Raw genomic sequence first — 19,158 nt, 5'->3', positions numbered from 1 at the left:
CTATGAGTCACTAATTTCTGCATTTGAGTTTATTCTATTTTTGTTTACATTTTCTACCACTTCTGCACTCAAACTTCCCAGCCCTTGGACCTTGGTTTCCTCATGTTCTTCACTCTGTCCTATAGTATCAGCCACTAGAGACTTACACTGTTGCCCTCTACGAACATTTTACCCTAGTCCACCACAAGACAGTACTCAGCCAGCTGTTTTCCCACCGCTGCACACCAGACCTTTAATAACTCCCCAACACCTCTGCACCCTCACTGCCTTCAGCCGCAGTCTGGCCCTGTAACCAATGTCAGGTTGTCATCCCTCCATCTGCCTGAGCGACTACTGCCTGAAAACAATCCTTGTGCCGATTTCTTATCAGTCAGGATCATTCATCATTGCAAACATAATTGAAATCTGACTTTAAGCAGAAAATAGATTTTTCTATTGATGGCTCTCAGAGTCCACGCAGAGGACAAAGAGCCCAGATTCAGAATTAGGCAGGAGAAGCACAAAGTCACACCAGACAACTAGTTCTGGAAACACACTGCAGCCGCCAGCAGGGGGCACCAGATGCCACAGCAAGGACCAATATGACACCACCATGGACTGGACACTGGACTCCCGAATGGCTACTGCTGCCCCGCTGCCCCCAGGAGCTGGCAGTTGTAGCCACTGCCAAGACCAACAGAAGGGATTGTCCACGGTGCCTGCTTCCTTGTTTCCCTGACCCTGACTAAGTGTCCAGGGCAAAAGCTCCTGCCTACTGAACCCACACCATGCCCACACCTGGTCCTTCTATGGCAAGGGAGGCTGCAGAAGGGGGAATCTGACTGTTTCTTCTTCCATGATGGAAGATCGGGATTCCCCAAGCATAGACATGCAAGCAAGGAGAGATGTGAATGTCCTCCACACAGAGCCCTGACAGGCTAGGGTGGGAGACAGTGATGGTCCCAGCCCTGCTGGGATCTACTCATGTCCAGGCTTTGGACATGTTGAGAGCTTTTCCAGAGAGGAAGGATGAAGTGTAATCTGACAACACCCAAATCCACCTACTTCCCCCATGGGGATGTCATCATAGACCGGGAGGGTGACACACATTCCAGCCATTTGCCCCTTGCCACACATAGCTCCAGCCCACTGACATCCTTCCCCCTGAGACATACACGATGCCCCAGTCCCGAGACCAGCAGTCTCAGCTCTCAATCTGCAGACCCTGCCTGTGGACCCACTGCCCATAACCTCTGCCCAGCCTGGTTCCTCTGCCCTGTTTCCTCACTCTCAGGGGAGGAGCGCTTCCTGGCATTCCCATTGGCCTGTAGAGTCTCCTCCCCTGGGCAGGGCCCCAGGACCCAGGGAAAGACCTGTGTTTCCTGCCCAGAACCTCAGAACCTTCCAGCCAGGCACAATGGTAACAATGGTGCCCGTCCTGCTGTCTCTGCCACTCCTTCTGGGTCCTGTAGTCCCCCAGGAGGCCCAAGCTGGTGAGTGGGGAGCAAGGGGTGGGGACTGGAGAGGCCTGGAAGGAAGGTGAAGAACAGGACAGATGGGCTGGGAGGAGCCCCTGATGCAGCTGGGATTCTCTGGTGTCCAATAGTGATGGGTGTGCAGGGACATCACCTAACTCAGCTCACACACAGCTAGGAGTATTTGGGGAACCTCTGTTCTCATGCTAAAAAAGAACTTAAAGAATCTGAATCTAAAACTCTTAGTTGACAGATAAAAAAAAAAAAAAAACAAAGACCACAGAGGAAAAGTGACCTGCCTGGGGTCTGACAACCAGGACCAAGAAGGAACCATACATGTAGAGCTTCTTCTGTTCTTGTTCCTGTCCTCCTTCCAAAGGCTGGACACACCTGGCCGACTCTGAGGGCAAAAGAGGGCACCCCGGGGGGGCAAAGGGGAAGGCAGGGTAACTGGAGGAATTGGGGGGGTGGCACTAGAAAGGGGACCCGCCCACTCCCCACACAGGCAGACGCTGCTGTAGTGGGTCCGCAAGGTGAGGGGCCGGGAGAGAAGACAGCAGGGACCCAGGGAGATCCAGAGTCAATTCCAGGGCAGGGGAATGAGGCTGTTTATGACATGGAAATGTTTAGGATAGATACATGTAAGCTCATGATTTCTCAACTGGGCAAGCTTAAAATTTCTTACATTACCAAATTGTGAGAATACTTAGTTCATGTTAGTTTTATAGCAGACACATTTAGAATGATAATCACATTCTGCCCCCAAATCTGAATGAGTCACGTTCTCCAGAGAAGCAGTCCTAATGCAAAGAACATGTATATATGTTTTCTGTGTATGTGCATATATATAGAAAGAGATATTTGTATGTATGTCTATAAAAGAGAGATTTATTTCAAGGTGTTGGCTCACACAATGGTGAGACCTAGCGAGTCCTAAACCTGCAGGACAGACCAGCAGGCTACAGCCCCAGGGAACAGTTGATGGTTCAGTCTTGAGGCCTAACACAATCTGGAAGTAGAATTCTTTCTTCTATGAGGGGGCCTCAGCCTTTTCTCTTGAGGCCTTCAACTCATTGCATGACGGCCACCCAGGCTATAGAGAGTGACCTTCTTTACTCAAGTTCTACTGGTTTAAATGTTAATCATATTTAGAAACGAAGGAGCAAGAATAATTTCATCACTTAAACTAGGAATCTGCCATATAACCTCCAACATCAGTAACACCCATGTGAGTGATGTCATGAATGAATTATGGAACTAATGAGGGAAAGAGCCATGGCTCCCAGCTCCCATCTTGTACCACAATGCAAGGCACAGCCCTGGGAATTCTGAGATCCATCCTAGTCTTACTTGTGCTGATCCATTCTGGATCATTTCTTGAGTTTTCTAGTGAATTCTCCTTTCTACACTTTCCAATTGTAAGTATTTCTCAGGTTTGACTAGAAATGTTTATTTCTCGCTCATGCCAAGTTCAACGCAGTTTAGGCAACTTTCCTCTCCTCCACGGGGTCACTTGGGGATCCAGGTTGTTTGCATCATCAGAGTGTTCAGTTTCCTCCTGTGGCCTCCACATTCAACACCTAAAGGAAAGAGAGACAGAGAGGCCAAGCTAGCTCCCGGGGCCTTGGACCAGGAGAAAAACATCCCTTCCACCCATATTCCCTTCAGCCAAAACTCAGTCACATGGTCCCAATATATCTATAAGGAGGCTGAGAAATATCTTCTTGAAAATACAGGATGGTCCCTGAAATGCCATCTCCATTATGAAACAGGCTGTTCTCTTGAGTGAGCCTCCAGTGGTGTGAGGCTGACTGAGGGCAGAGAGCTGGGGTGGGGGAGGCCCAGTGGCCAGATCATCCCACCTGGCCCTCTGCAGCCCCACGGTGGGACTCCCCTGCGAGGACCCCACCCCTCAGAGTCTTCTCCTATTTTGCAGGTCGTTACACCCTGACCTATCTCTACACTGGGCTGTCCAGGCCCGGGGAAGGCTACCCCTGGTTGCAGGGCACTGTCTTCCTCAATGACCAGGCCTTCTTCCACTACGACAGTGAAAGTGAGAAGGCTGAGCCCCTGGGACCGTGGAGACACATACAAGGAATGAAGGATTGGGAGAAGGAGAGCCAGCTTCAGAAGTTCAGAGAGGGCATCTATCTGGAGACCCTGCAAGACATCATGGCCTATTACAATGAAAGCAACGGTCAGTGCACAACAGACGGCTAGGTGGAGGGTCTTAGTCAGAGGCAGTGGTAAGTGGTCAGAGAGATGATAATTGTCCCTGTCCAAACGAGGAACAGGAGGCACAAGGAGAGATGCATGAACACATGCCCATGCCCCAGCCCACAGCACCTGCTGCCTCCCGCCCTGGTGCTCCCCATCCTCACCCCAGGCCTCAGCGCACACCAGGAGAGATGCCGGAGTCACATCTTCTCCAGGCACCTCTAACCTCTCTCCTCCACACCCAACCTGTCTGAGGTGACCCCACTAGAGAAGGTCTCAGACTCAACTCTGTCCTGGGGTGTTGGGTCCACAGTGAGGCAATGTTGGCATCAGTCACACCTGGGTTCACAGGGTCGAACCTCCAATCACTAGCTGTTGACAGTACACAGGTTCCTTACTTATCTGGTCTAAATCTGTGAAAATTGAACCATTGGGACCTACCTCCAAGAGATGCTGTAAAATTTATCTGTCTGTTCCACGAAGGACAAAACAATCTGTCTCAATCTCCCTCAATCTCCCATCACCCAGGACAGGGTGCAGCCAATAATATTTGCTCAATTGAAATATTTTCAATGAATAGAGAAAGAAAAGCTATCACACACCATAGCCCACACTGGGAGCTCAGGAAGTGCCGGTCTTACGACCACAGACTGCTAGAGTTACATGGAGCCATAAAGATGCTCCTGTGCATATGGAACAGATATAGGAAGGGTCATGCACGTGCGGTGTGGGGAGTTGGGGCAGAGCCAGCACAAAGACCTCTCCCTGTGTCCCCAGCCTGGCACTCTTTCTCCTAAACACACTGCCTGCCTCCCTAGGCAGCCAGTCTCAGGCCAGGTGGACTTTGGATGTTAAATTATTATAGGGTGGGTGTTAAAATGTGGGCTTCTGAGTACAAAAATGCCAAGAGCTACATGGAATATAAAGGTTAGGAAAAGGACGCAAAAGATCTGCAGAAGTCGGGAGGATGTGGAATGGGAAGTCTTGGTGAGGACAGTGGCCTGGGCCGTGTGTCAGAAATAGGAGAGGGGAGGGCACAGGTGCCCAGGAAGAACACTGCGGGGGTCGTTCATTAACTGGAATACAAATGTCAAAGTGAATAGTTACGAGGAAAGAGGATGAAGAAATAATCACGGAGTATTAGAAATTAATAGGAGCTAACATTTATTCAGGACTTGCTATGTACCAGGCTCAGGTACTAACATGATAAATGCTCACAGTAAGCCCCGACATTAGTACTTTGCCACTGCCTTTTTAGAGAGGAGCAAAGAGAGCCACAGAGAGGTTACTGGCTCAAGCTCAAGGTCATGAAACAAGCCAGGTGGGCATGGGGAGAGATCTGGGATTTGAGCCCACGTGGCTTGAGAGCTCTCAGAGCCTGTGCCAACAGCACTGCCCAGTATCCAATAAACACCTGCTCTTACAATCACAGTGAAGAAGTTGTGTCTCTCTGCCCGAAGGAGGTCAGTTTCTGAGAGTTGTTGCAAATAGGCAAAGGGGTTGGGGCTTTAGAGGTTTGGAATAAAGATTTCAACCACTGGGAAAGAGGGAAGAAGTGTTCCCATTTGGTTTACTCAAGTGACAATATGAACACCTAGAACTCACAGTGAAGAAGAGCATTCCATAGTCTAAAAGAAACAATTAAAAACCTATTAAGGCTGGGTGTGGTGGCTCACGCCTGTAATCCTAGCACTCTGGGAGGCCGAGGCGGGTGGATCGCTCGAGGTCAGGAGTTCGAGACCAGCCTGAGCAAGAGCGAGACCCCCGTCTCTACTAAAAATAGAAAGAAATTATCTGGCCAACTAAAAATATGTATAGAAAAAAAAAATTAGCCGGGCATGGTGGTGCATACCTGTAGTCCCAGCTACTCGGGAGGCTGAGGCAGAAGGATTGCTTAAGCCCAGGAGTTTGAGGTTGCTGTGAGCTAGGCTGATGCCATGGCACTCACTGCCCAGTATCCAGTCTCACAAAGTGAGACTCTGTCTCAAAAAAAAAAAATCTATTAAATTTAGTAATGTACTTTGGTGTGGCGGTGACAGGTTCCTCTGCACTCGCCATAAATTCAGATGAAGAGATTCATTAGATGAGATACTGCAAAGGGACAGAATTCTGACCCTATTCTATAAGTCTCTGAAGTTCCCTTGCTGGAAAGAGTGTATCTCACTTCAGACTGTCCCGAAACACCAACTTGGAATTTGTGCCTCTCTGCCTGCTGTATGTCCAGAGAGTAAGTTATTTGCCAGGATAAAGGGACTGCATGCTTAGATTTCACATACCTTTCTTCCTCTGGGTTGAAAAGTGTACAGGAGGAAGAGTCATTCAGATGTGCTTGGCACCAGGCTGACTGGCTTCCTCTGGGTTTGGGGGAGGCTTCAGGGTCTCACATCTTACAGGAACGGTTGGGTTGTGAGCTCCAGAATAACGGAAGCCGTGGAGCATTCTGGAAGTCTGCCTATGATGGAAGGGACTTCATTGAATTCAACAAGGAAATCCCAGCCTGGGTCCCCTTGGACCCAGCAGCCTGGAACACCAAGAAGAAGTGGGAGGCAGAGGAAGTCTATGTGCAGCGGGCCAAGGCCTACCTGGAGGAGGAGTGTCCTGGGATCCTGCAGGGGTACCTGAACCACAGCAGGCACATCCTGGACCGACAAGGTACTCACCGCTTCCCGCCCCCAGCACTGAGCTGACACAGACGAAGGTGGCCTCGGGCTAGGAGCTCAGGGAACATCTCAGGCCGGTCTCTGCCATCCCTGGATGTCCCTCACAGCCCCAGGAGGTGAAAGGATGTCCCTTTCACCTCCTGGCATTTGTTTCTTCCCTGGAAGGACATGACGTGGGATCCAAAAAAAATCTCCATCAAAATTTCAGAAAGGATGGGTGGGAAAAGACATCAGTTCAATGGCAGCTTTCCTAAATTTCCCCCAGTTGACAGATGGGACTAACCAGGGGAAGCTGAGGTTACATTAACACTGTCCTTAAGAGGCAGAGATGGGGCACAAAATCCATATTTCAGATTCCAAATCCCATTGGTGCTTCTCTCTACAAAGACATCGCCTGTCTTGGTGGTGGAGAGAAGGCAGGTGTGTCAAATGTCTGCCCTGGAAGGACCAGAACAAGCCAGCGTGACCATAATTCGTGGCCACAAGCTGAGACGTTGACTGAAAGGTAGTGAGAAGCGGGACTGTGCCATGGAGCAGGGAAGAGTTTGCGGGACGGAGCTGCAGGCAGCTCTGAGGAGCTGGGCTCAGACTGGGGGCGGGGAGCTGCAAGCCACTGAGATAGGGGACACACAGGGAGGAGCGTGGGCATCACAGGTGGGCGCCTTCACAAGTCAGTACACGCTGGGAGTGCGGACAGGGAGGAGAGGAGCCAGGGACATTCCATCATCCAGCAGGAAGGCCTGAGGGAAGCCTCGGCTCTCCCTCACCTCCGTGAAGCTTTCTTGGGGGAGGGTGAGGGGGGGTTGGGGGAGGGGGGCAGGTACGGACTTAGCGCTCTGCTGATCCCTGACATCCAGGGAGGGGCAGTGGGAAGAGACATGGGCCAGGAGAAGTCACCCTCATCCCTCAGTGTCCACGCTCTATGCCCCCACAGATCCTCCCTCTGTGGCAGTCACCAGTCACACCACCCCAGGAGAAAACAGTACCCTCAGATGCCAGGCCTATGACTTCTACCCAGGAGGAATTGGTTTACACTGGACTCGGGATGGTGAAGTGCAGGAGTCTGAGTCAGCAGGTGACGTCCTTCCCAGCGGAGGGGGCACCTACCTGTCCTCCGTGGTGTTAGGGGTGCCCGCTCAGGACAGAGAGCTTTATTCCTGCCACGTGGAGCACAGTGCCCTGGCCCAGCCACTCTCGGTGCCCTGGGACGGCAGGCAGGACGCACGGGCTGGGGACAGTGGAGGGACTCAGTCCTAGTAGCCACACTTTCTGCCTGTCGTGGAGAGCTGAACTTCACAAGTCACCCTCAGTGGCATGGGCAAGGCCTGGGAGCCGTGCACGGGACAGACAGGCGGGGGATTTGCAGAGATGAGATGGAACTCGGGGCACTGAGCTGACTCTCACGGCCACGTCGCCTCACCATGCTAATCACGGTCCCTGTGTCCAATCTGTAAAACCTAATAAACAATAAACTTGCCCAGCACAACACACACAGGTGTTTTGCATTTTGGAATACTGTCAAAGTGAGAGCCAGCTTTACCATTCCTCCTTCTCCTAAGCATTCAACTCCTCCCAAATTCTTGGACTTTACTAAAAGACATGTTTCCTGACTGGACCATGCCAAGTGTGGCTTAGACCATCTGGTCCCTTTGGTATTGTCCAGGCTTGCACCAATGACATCCACAGATGTAGCCATAGGCCCTCTGCCTGTGACGACCCAGAACTCTGCAAACACTGCCAAACAAAATCAAGACTCTTCTGTGCCTCAGTTTCCCCAGCACTCCCTCACTCCCTGTAAAACATCACCCTACACTCAAGCTGCTCAACATTGTCCAGGGTGGCTTTTTTGCCCTTTCCTTTTGACTGTCTCCAAGGACCCTGCTGGTTGTTCTTGTACACTCGAGCCCCCTATCTGATATTGCCACGAATTGCCCACCATGGTTATGGGTTCTCTCTGGCCCAAATTAAGTTTGCTCCTAGGGGAGACCATTCCAAACCTTGAGTTATAATTTACTGGGTGTGGGACTGAAGAGTAAGTTCAGGGGGGACTCTCTCCACCCCCTCCCATGATGCCAAGATGGTGGCAGCAGCAGGTGTTCCTTTCCCCTTGCTGCAAGCCACTTAGTGGGGGTCACATGCACCAGTGCTCCCTCCTGCCAGGTCCACCCCCATGTTGTGGCCTCCCCCAGCACCTCACCCTGGCCGGCTGTGGGGGTTCTGGCAGGGGCAAGAGGAACTCAATTATTAAAAATCATACAAACACAAATCATTTTGTATACCATGAGTTTATCTCAAGCAGAGAGCTTGAGACTCAACATTTTAACTCTACGGTGGCAGGTAATCCATTTGAGCTCTGAATTTTGAAACAGCCCATAGCTCAGAATAAACCACGGACCACCAACCACGGCTTTTCCTCACACTCCAGACAAGTGGTATCACAATAATCTTTAGATATAGGTACAAAAACTTGCCAGACAAAAACTCACAAACAAACAAACACACACAATACAGGGAATACCCAACACAAAATGCCACTATCAATCAAATGGGAACCACACAATGAGAACTGAATTCTCAGCTCAGAATCAGCACCTCCTAATCCAAAAGGGGACAAACCAAGAACCAAATACTCTCAGATGAAAGAACCAACATCACCGAATCCGCTCCACAGACCCATTCCATGGGAACTGTGAATGAGCTCAATCCAAACCTGGTTTCCTAGTTACACTCAACTTCTTGGATCCCACCTCAAAGTGGCTCCTCAAAACAAACTCAACAGGGAGGTCTCAAAAACCCCCAACACACAGGTGGAAACACAATCTCAGCATCCCAAGGAACTTTACTTACAAATAAATGGCTGTGGCTGTCATGATGCTTCCCAAGTCTGTTTCCTTCTCCTCAACTAAGTTCAGGTTGTGGGAGCTGCATCTACCCGGCGGAGACTGAGACAAGAACTCCCTAGAGCTAAAACAGGCATCTGCAGCTGCTATGGCTGTCCCTCACCTCAAAAAGAAGTCACTCCTACCCGTGAAGACCCACAGCTTTGACCCGAGGCTACTCCCTGCCTCTTCCAGAACTTCTGTGGTGCCATTCCAACAGGGTGCTGACAGGCCCACCAAAGGACACCAAATTCTGTTACCAAAAATTCAGCACTTATCCCCAAGGCCACATCAGAAGAATGAGGACAAGAGGTTGGAGGAGAAGGAAAGAAATTTTATTCATTTGCCAGCAAATGAGGAGATTAGAAGACTCTGGTCTCAAAGGACCAACATACTCTAAGTTTCTTTTTTCTTTCTTTTTTTTTTTTTTCTTTTAGTTGAGAAAAGAAAACCAAGGAAGGGGAGAAGAACTTGTCCCAGGTGACAGAACATGTTGCTCACTGATAGAAAAACCACTTTCCCATTTTCCCCTTCCCAACATTTTCGTGGCTGAATTACACCTGTTAGCTGATTCTCTCAGGAACTCCAACTGTAAGGAGTTTAGGAGCTGATGCAGACACAGCTGCAGAGTGATGAGAGACTTGGTCTCAGAGCAGCTGGGAGGAATCCTAGAATCCTCCCTCAGTCTTCTCGCTTGCATCCCTGACTTCTGAAACACGAATACTAGAACACCACTTGCCTTTCTCAACAAAGAACATGAGGCAATCCTCCTGCAAATGTCCTAGAAATGATAAACGATGATTTCAAACCAAGATTTAAAAACGTAAATGGGCACTGGTGTTAAGACAACATTTCAGAACACTTGAGAGAGAGGCAATGAATAGCCGAGCACAACTAACCAAACTTTGGAATCCACCAAGAATATCCTGGGGTAGGGGTGGTGGGAGACTATAAAAATTCAGACTAGTATTTGCCCTTAGGAATGAGCTTCAAACGCAAGACGTTCAAGGTCAAGATCAAGAGCCTTTTCTCCATGTCCCCATCATGGAGTACTCTGCTGTGATTGAGCACCGACTCTCTTGTTCTTATGGCTTTCCCTAGGTTTATGGGTCACAGAAGGGGAAGTTCCCTTCAAGGTACAGAGACCATAACTCACTGGGGCAAATGAAGAGTTCAGAATGGGAAGACTATGGCAAGGTGTGGAGAAGGCTGTGGGCAGGCGCTTGGGCTAAGCCCCACTTGCAGATCTCCTCATGGCGTCAGCACCAACGCCTCTGGGGAAGGTGTTGGCCCCCAGGAAACAGGAGGCTTGGAGGCTGCCTCAGAACATCCCACTCAGCCAAGGACTCAAGGCCTGGCCAGAGCCCTGCCATGTTAGGCACAGACCACATTGCACCTGCCTCTTGTCCCACAGATATTGTAGTTTCTTGAGGCTCTCTGTGGCACCGTCCAACCCAGACAGCTCCAAACCTGAAGGTACATGAGTGAAAGAATTCAATTAGGCCCTCCCAAAGTCCCCTTGAATTAGAATCTATGAGGACAGGTCCACGCACCTGCATTTTAATGTTCCTCCATGTGACTGCTGTGCTAAGAGACTGACATTTGCCAAGCACTTCTGTTTCACTCTAATGATATTTCTGCAGTATAACTACAGCCATTGTTGGGCAAAACTGCATCAATAGGAGGGAAAGAGAAGTGAAGAGGGGATACTTTTGCTTTATCCCTAAACATACAAGACCACATCTAGGCTGTTCAGTCCATTTTCAGACAATGTGTCAACTTATAATATTTTAAGATGCACACTGCCTGATTGTAGAGTGTCCACACAAGGACTGTGGCAAGTCAACTTATAATATTTTAAGATGGGCACTGCCTGATTGTAGAACGTCCACACAAGGACTGTGGCAAATTAAGGGTGAAGAGTGGTTACAATACTCAGGGAATTTCATGAAACAGAAGACAAATTGTAATGGGGACAGAATATTGATCTTGGAATGTACAAAAGCCCATTCATGAGAAGACAGAAGGCAAATTCTGTTTTCCCATAAAAGGACCCAATCCACTCTGATGGAGTGCAATGCATGCAAGATGAATCATGAATACAAGATGCTTCAAGGTAAACAGAACTTCCTTCCTAACAATTGCACTTCCATAGCCATGGGACCTACTTCCAGAGGCAGCCATGCATTTCCCAACAGCAAGAGAATCCTAGGAGAGCCTGGCCCTCTTAGGAAGCTGTGCAGGGACTCACAGGGTGTTTGCATGGTCTCTGACACCTCACCCAACTCTAAAGGTTGAGGACTGCAGACAAAGTAGACACTCACTACCTGCACCTTGGATTAACTCATTTGACTGGTCTCATGGTTGCTATGGCTTGATTAGAAATATGTAAGTCATAACAATACAGAACAAAATTTTACACACAGCCTCAATAACAAATGTGCTTCTCCTCAATAAGTTCCACCAATGGATCAAAAGTAAGACTTGGGCCGGGTGCGGTGGCTCACACCTGTAATCCTAGCACTCTGGGAGGCCGAGGTGGGCGGATCATTTGAGCTCAGGAGTTCGAGACCAGCCTGAGCAAGAGCGAGATCCCATCTCTACTAAAAATAGAAAGAAATTATATGGACAGCTAAAAATATATATAGAAAAAATTAGCCGGGCATGGTGGTGCATGCCTGTAGTCCCAGCTACTCGGGAGACTGAGACAGTAGGATCCCTTGAGCCCAGGAGTTTGAGGTTGCTGTGAGCTAGGCTGACACCACGGCACTCACTCTAGCCTGGGCAACAGAGAGAGACTCTGTCTCAAAAAAAAAAAAAAAAAAAAAAGTAAGACTTGGAGCCAAGATGTGGAAACAACACAAACATCAATAGATGGATGAGTGGATGAACAACATGTGCAGTGTATATCTATATAGACACACACAATGGGCTATTACTCAGAATTAAAAAAAAAAAAAAAACACCAAGGAAATTCTGACACATCCTACAACATGGGAGAACCTTGAGAACAGTATACTAGGTGAAATAAGCCAGACACAAAATGGCAAATACTGCATGATCCCATAGTATGTGAGGTATATGAGATCCCTGGAGTAGTCAAAGTCATAGAGACAGAAAGCAGAATGGCAGTTGCCAGGCACTGAGGGGAAAGGAGCATGGGAAGTTGGCATTTAATAGGAACAGAGATTCTGTTCGGGCTGAGAAAAATGTTCTGGAGATGGATGGCGGTGGCGGTGGTTGCACAACATTGTGAATGTGCTCAATGCCACTCAACTGTACATTGAAGTGGGACAGCACAGAGGGAGAAGAGCCCAATGTGTTTCATCTGAGTTTACAGTGGAGAGAAGATGGCATCTGCTGGGGAGAAGGAGAGAGGGATGCAGAGACCCCGAGGACAGTTGTGGACAATAATCAGAGGTCGGTGACAGGAGGTACCGTTTACGCCACAGTTCTAGACAAGTGTGCACGTCAGTCTGGCAGTTACTTGTGTTTTCCTTCAAATTCGTTGCCAGGTTGGAAGGACCGATGACATCAGAGGCTTCCGACCTTCCTGATTGGAAGGACCTGACTCCGTGGGTGCCTGGCAGCCCAGTGGACAACAGCATCTTCTCAGGGCTGGTCTCCACGCCCAACTTCTCCTCAGCTTGGAGAACAGATAACAAGCTTGGTGTCAAGCAGAAGTCAGGAGAAGGCTTTGGCCAGATCAGAGTCTGAGTTCTGTGGAAGGGAAGAAAGAGTTTCAGAGGAACCATGGCCACTTATCAGCAAAACTCTTGGTCTGAGGACCACAGCCGCCAGCCAGGCGCATCAGGCTACATCCCCCTGGAAGTGGTGAGGGATGATGAACGCCCAGGACCATCAGGTGAGGGGCCTGTAGGGAAAAGAGATTTGGGAAGATTGCCTAGTCGGGAGGAAGGGCACTGAAGTCAGGAAGATGTGTGGGAAAGAAAGGAAGGCTTCAGAAAGCCAGGATTGGGGACAGAGAGCACACGACATGGGGCAAGGACATCCACATGGAAGGAAAAGCTGGGGAGCAAGGCAGTGGGGCTGGGAGGTGAGTCCGAAACAAGGGAAGAGGGACTCAAGGGAAGCCTTCTTTTTCTTCCCCAATGGAAGTAATTCTCTACAATGAGGAAGAGTTTGAGGACAGAGAGATGCAATAGCGTCCAGGCAGATGTGGGATGGATGGATGTCAACAAAGGAGAGAGACAGAGAGATGGCTCGGAGAAGGCCTCAGTCTGTGGGGCTGCAGAGGGGTGGAAGAGAGGTCTAGTTTGGGGGACAGGGGACAGTTAGGTGATCAGTTGGCTGAATTCCAAAGACAGAGCTGGACACTGTAGCCTGGTTTCTTTACTCAGCCGCTCGGGTAGATGCCAACCCACTGCCTCAGTCTCCTAGCCGCAAAAGGAAGAGGGAGTGGTCATCCCATTCCAAGGATCAGGAGCTGGAGGAGGAGCTGCTGGTCCCTGAGCCTGAGGACATCTGGGCCGTGGAGTCGCTGCATGGGCTGAAGATGAGACTGAAGAAGCAGCGAGTGTCCTCAGTGCTTCCCGAGCACCACGAGGTCTTCACCAGGCTGCTTGGTAGGAGGAGACCCCAGATAGCACCCTCCAATCCTATCCTTTTGAAAAAAAGAAGAAACTTCTAATCACTACACTTTTCTAGCGAAAAAGAATGCCCTGATAGTGGGCAAGCTGTCCGTCCTTGGAGGACGCAGTACATGTCACTCAGCAGAGACACTTACAAGATGGTAGAGGATGAGGCTAGACTTGAAAAAGCTCTGCCCTTGGGATAAGAAAGCTTCACCCTCTGAAACTTACCAGCTCTGGCTGACTTTTGGGGAATCTAAGTGTTGGCATCTGTAGAGGGGGAGAGCAAGGCTGTGTCAGTGCCCTGATGTGACTATCCAGTGGGAAATGGCCCGAGTCACTCTGTGACTTCTGCAGTGGTACACTCCTGTAGGATGAGGGGTGTCCAGGATCTTCCTCGTGCACATATGCCACTGACACCCAACCCTCCCTCGGTCACTCCTCAGGGGAATCTCAGGCCAGGAGCCTCCGTCCCTTGCCCAGGGAATGTTCTCTCTCCTCTCTCCACTCACCTAACCCTTGGCCACAATCCAGAACCTTCTCCCAGGGAGGCACAGTTCTCCTCTTTGCTCAGAGTTGCTCCCACCACGGCAACTCTGTCCCACTTCTCAACCTAATGCGTGCTCTCTTTTCACAGAGGATCCTGTCATTAGAAACTTCCTGGCCTGGGACAAAAATCTAAGAGTATCTGACAAAGTAAGGTGGTTCTGCTCCAACACAGAGCCTGGGGGGGCGGGGCTTTCTAACCCACAGTTCCACTTCTCTCTCCCTCTGCGTCTCTCCCACCGGATGCTCCCACAGTCCTGAACCTTGTAGGACTTGTCAGCATCTCCCTTCCCGGGCCTGGAGGTCTCCTGCAGCTGAACGCGTGGCCCTGCTCAGGTGGGGTCCTTTTGGCATCTGAGCCCTCGGCACAGTCTTGTCCTGGGCATTGCCTCATTGGTCATCGCCAGTCTGAGCTCCTGGCCCCTCTCCTCTCAGCTCTCTGGGACTGTCTTCTGCCACAGCTCACCAAAGGCCCTCCTGACACCAGCCGCGCAGAACACCTTCCCTCCGGAGATCCTGGCAGAGCTCGCCATCCTGGGAGCACCGTGGACCTCGCTTCCTCCGACTTCTGTGATTTGTAACCGACCCTCAGACATATCCTCCCCCACTCAAATGAGCACAGTGTCACCCAACACAGGGGTCTCTTCTCTGAGCAGCAACCCCTGCCCCGGCCTACCATTCCTTTGTCCCCATGTTCTTCCTCTTCCACAAGGGACCCTCTCTTACTGCTTTTCCTCTCTCCCCATCAGTATCTCCTTTCCATGGTGATAGCCTACTTTAGCCGGGCTGGCCTCTTCTCCTGGCAATACCGACGCATTCATTTCTTCATAGCGCTGTGAGTACTTTGCCTCGTCCCTTCAATCGATATTCATTACCCTGGGAGGAGGAGAGACGGGACTCTAACCTCTCATCTACTTTTAACCTCTCTGTACTGTTTATTATGTGTCGTAAAATGAGGGGATTATACTGAGTGCTCTTCCACTGTTCTTTGTAAAAACAAAACACCCAAATGTCACTTAAAAAAACTAGCCAAATGAAAGGAAACATAAAACTCCTCCTACAAGGAGAGAAAAACAAAACTGACACAACGCTGCCCACCAAGCAAATAGCTGTCCCTCCAGTGTCAACACCAAATGTGAGTGTCCATCTTCTTCCTCTGGATTCCCGTGCCAGATGCCACAACTCAGGCCCCCTTCACAACACAAAGAGATTGCAAAATGCTCCCCGCTGGTGTTTCTTACAAGCCTCTCTCCCTGGGCCAATGGACTTTATATGTGTTGCCCGCACATCCTTCCAAAACACACGCCTAACCCCCCACTGCCCTCCTGAACCCATCGGCTAACGACTGTCTCCATCAAGGCCAAGGTTCTCAGTTTGAATTCAACCCTATCGACAGTCTCTCCACAACCAAACCTGCTCACCATCTAGGCATTTCATTCCTGTGTTTCCTGCTCCATCCAAATGCCCTTCCCTCTATTTTTACATGATGTTTTCTGTCTGAGTGTCTTCCACACGTACGGAAAAACTACTCAGCCTTAAAGTCAGTTCAAACACCACAACTCCAGTGATGCCTTCCCCGATCTTCCAACTGCTGCATACCAATAGCACTTGAGTTAAATCCTATCACAATATGACATTGTGGGTTATAGTTTCTGATCTCCCCGCCTCTTTCCCCAATCCCACTAAACTAGACATCTGCCGGAGGAAGGGTCTTCTGAAAATATCAGGTATTCTTAAAACAACACAATTCTTTTCATTTTGCGAGTGTTCATGTTACATTGAGCCTACGAGGTCACTAGTCTGGTACTTGGCTGTAAGATCCAGCTTTCACTCATTCACTCGTCCACTCATTTATTCAACAAACCCTTGGGAAGTGCCTCCTACGTGCCAGGGAATGTGAGGTGACTGGAAGAGGCATCCAGCAAATGCTTGTTCAATTAAATGCACCAACAGGAACCAAGTCCTGTCTTAGCCATTTCCTAGGAGAGGGATGAATACAGAAAAAAACCAGTCAGTTCCTGTCCCCTCAGGGCATCTAAGACATACTGGGGGAGATGGGTGTGTGCACATTGATGGGAAGGGGGACGGGGAGGGGGCTGGGGAAATCGTGATGCCAACTGCCTTGTGTCAGGACGGCAGGAGACAGCCTCAGATTTGCGGGGGCGGGGGTCTGTCTTCACCGTCAGCCTGTGAGAGGCCCCTGCACAAGGTCTCTGTCCAGCAGCGGCCTCCTGATGAAGGGGTGGAGCTCTGTGACACTGGGTGGGACTGACATGGGTCCTGTGCTGAACATGGGCAGCCTGGCCTCCCCTCTGCAAAGCTGACCTCAGGCACAGTCCCTTCTCTGCCTTCCTGCTGGGGTCCCTGACAAGCCACCTGATTTCTCTCTCCAGCTACCTGGCCAATGACATGGAGGAGGATAACCAGGCCCCCAAGAAAGCCATTTTTTCATTTCTATATGGGAAGAGCCGCTCCCAGCGTCCTCTGTTCCACAAGCTGCGCTACCAATTTATCCAATCCATGGGCTGGAGGGCTAGGGTTTCCCGGGAAGAGTGTGAAGAGGTGGGTGGGCTGTGGGAATTTGGGGTGGTGGTGGGAAGGGATCGGGCTGGACTGGAAGCTGGACACGGGGAGGAAGGGGTCTTCCCTGGGAATCGCCATCTTTCAGGAGGCTGTTTATCTCTCCAGATCCAGGCTTACAATCCCAACCTCTGGGTGTGGGGGCGAGATCGCACCCTCATTCCCTACAGCTCCGGAGACCGTGGAGGCCCAAGGTCATCGACCTGAAGAAAGGTACATCTATGTCTGCATTCTCTGCACCAAAGACACAATGATCTGTTGTCCTCTGAAGGCATCCGCGGCACCCAATTGCTTGGCCCACTCTGGACCCCCACCCATGTACCCCTCGCACATGCTGGGAAACAGCCCAGCCACACAACACAGCCAGACCCTCCGGTCAGCTTCACGGCCACACAGTGACAGCCACACACAGGCGCAGCCTCAGGGAGATGTGCTGGGAGCCAGCAAGGCCCCCGGCCACACCCCGGGAAAACCAGTTTGTCACAGAGGCACAGATCTGGCAGAATCCTTTACCCCAAAGGAATTGGGACCAAAGGACACCTTTGATGAAATGACGATTTTCATCAAAAGTCAATATACTTTTGTGGTAAATTCACATTTTTCCCCATATACTGTATTGTGTTTTCACTTTCTCTTTTTCATTCATTTGGTCCCTTAGGGATACTGACTATACAGATTTACTTATACCGAAGTAACGGTTTAACCATAGGCTATGAGAAGGGACAGTCTGCATGTTCAGTGACAAAAACAAAAACCATAACTACCAATATTTTCATCCAAATTTGCTTCCAGACAAGATGTTCATGACCAGACCACTCCCGAATTCTTGCTTTCCCCCAACTGATCACTTCTGGACCAATTTCTCCTCATACAATCACAAATTTTCCCCCAGAATTCATGGTGAAGGAAGTTTGTCAGAACGATGGAAGGTTAAGATATACTGGATTCGGCTCGGCTTATTCTGACTGACATTTTACAGTTATCAGTTTGGGCAGAGAATTAAATAAAGATCTGGTTTAAATCGTATGCAGCTAGCAAGGTTAGGACCAAGCATCCTGTGAGAGCATTAGGGCCAGGGTGCGGTGGCTCTCAACTGCAATCCAAGCGCAGTGGGAGGCCAAGGCCGTGGGAGGATCCCTTGAAGACCAGCCCTCGCAAAAGCCAGACCCTGTCTCTATTGAAACTAGAAAAATATTAGCCGGGCATGGTGGTGCACACCTGTAGTCCCAGCTACTCGGGAGGCTGAGGCAGGAGGATCCCTTGAGCCCAGGAGTCAGAGCTTGCAGTGAGCTATGATGCCACTATAGTCTAGCTGGGGGTGACAGACAGAGACTCTGTCACAAACAAATGAACAACAAACAACATTAGGGATTAGGATGAGGGATTAGGCATCTGGTCTCAGGATGCTGACATGTTAGTGATGCTTGCAGCATGGTCCTAAGTTTAGATTTTAAGTAACAGAAAAGGTCCAAGCTGGGATGGACTCCAAAGCCATATTCTCCAAGTGCACTCTACTCGCTGAGCAGAATCCCCTCCCCTAACATCCGCACTGTCAAGCAGACTACTGGCCTGACCTTGGGTGTATTAAGCGGTTTGAGGAGTCAGGATCACCAGGTCTGAGAATCAAAACTGAAAAGGATGGTTCAGGATCAGGGTTTAGAATGAAGGATTAGATATAAACTGGATTGATAACTTAGTCTAAACTCTGGTTGGGATTGACTCAGAATGTGACTAATCTTCCTGTCTGCACAATGGCCTCCTTCCAGTCTGACATCTTCTCTCTCTTACTTCCAGCTGGCTGGACCCAGGGGAGAAGCAGAACCTACTTTTCAGTTGTTTCTAACATGTTACAAAATCCAAACTTTGTGTTTTTGTTTTAACTAATATATGTTTTTCGTTTCTCTGATTTTTGTTTGGTTCTTGTTCTTTCTACGTTGACCTTTTTAAAAAATATATTTTATTCCCTGCAGATATTTTTTAAGCCTTTCTTTAAATATAGTAAATATAGCCAGGTCTGATCATTCTGAGACCTGAAGTCCCCTCAGATGTTTCCCCTGTCTGCCATTCCCACCAACAGTGCCCCAGAGCCTTCATTTCCCACTGTCTCATCAGCTCTGGGATTATCCAACCTTAATCTCTGCCAATCAAGAGGCGAAATAAATATTACCTCATTTTTTATTTATATGGTCTTCATTGTGAGTGATGTCGGTCATTATTGCTACCTCTGTTA

General features: G+C 49.6%; 2 protein-coding genes across 2 annotated transcripts; both read left to right on the top strand.

Annotated features, from left to right (window-relative positions):
• Window positions 1-1,380: 1,380 nt before the first annotated feature.
• On the top strand, window positions 1,381-7,821 carry LOC138394488 (zinc-alpha-2-glycoprotein-like). The gene is made up of 4 exons (XM_069486499.1): window positions 1,381-1,472; window positions 3,391-3,651; window positions 6,048-6,323; window positions 7,266-7,821. Exons 1-4 carry the CDS (start codon window positions 1,397-1,399, stop codon window positions 7,586-7,588), a joined length of 936 nt encoding a protein of 311 aa, XP_069342600.1. The 5' UTR covers window positions 1,381-1,396; the 3' UTR covers window positions 7,589-7,821.
• A 4,423-nt stretch (window positions 7,822-12,244) lies between these two features.
• Window positions 12,245-18,768, top strand: SPDYE3 (speedy/RINGO cell cycle regulator family member E3). The gene is made up of 8 exons (XM_069486503.1): window positions 12,245-12,630; window positions 12,726-13,075; window positions 13,572-13,796; window positions 14,440-14,498; window positions 15,098-15,183; window positions 16,742-16,910; window positions 17,037-17,141; window positions 18,723-18,768. Exons 2-7 carry the CDS (start codon window positions 12,964-12,966, stop codon window positions 17,133-17,135), a joined length of 750 nt encoding a protein of 249 aa, XP_069342604.1. The 5' UTR covers window positions 12,245-12,630; window positions 12,726-12,963; the 3' UTR covers window positions 17,136-17,141; window positions 18,723-18,768.
• Window positions 18,769-19,158: the final 390 nt, after the last annotated feature.

The sequence above is a fragment of the Eulemur rufifrons genome, chromosome 14 (assembly GCF_041146395.1).
Source record: "Eulemur rufifrons isolate Redbay chromosome 14, OSU_ERuf_1, whole genome shotgun sequence".
Lineage (NCBI taxonomy): Eukaryota > Metazoa > Chordata > Mammalia > Primates > Lemuridae > Eulemur > Eulemur rufifrons.
The sequence above is the reverse complement of the archived record's forward strand: the minus strand, read 5'-3'. Positions and strand labels throughout refer to the sequence as shown.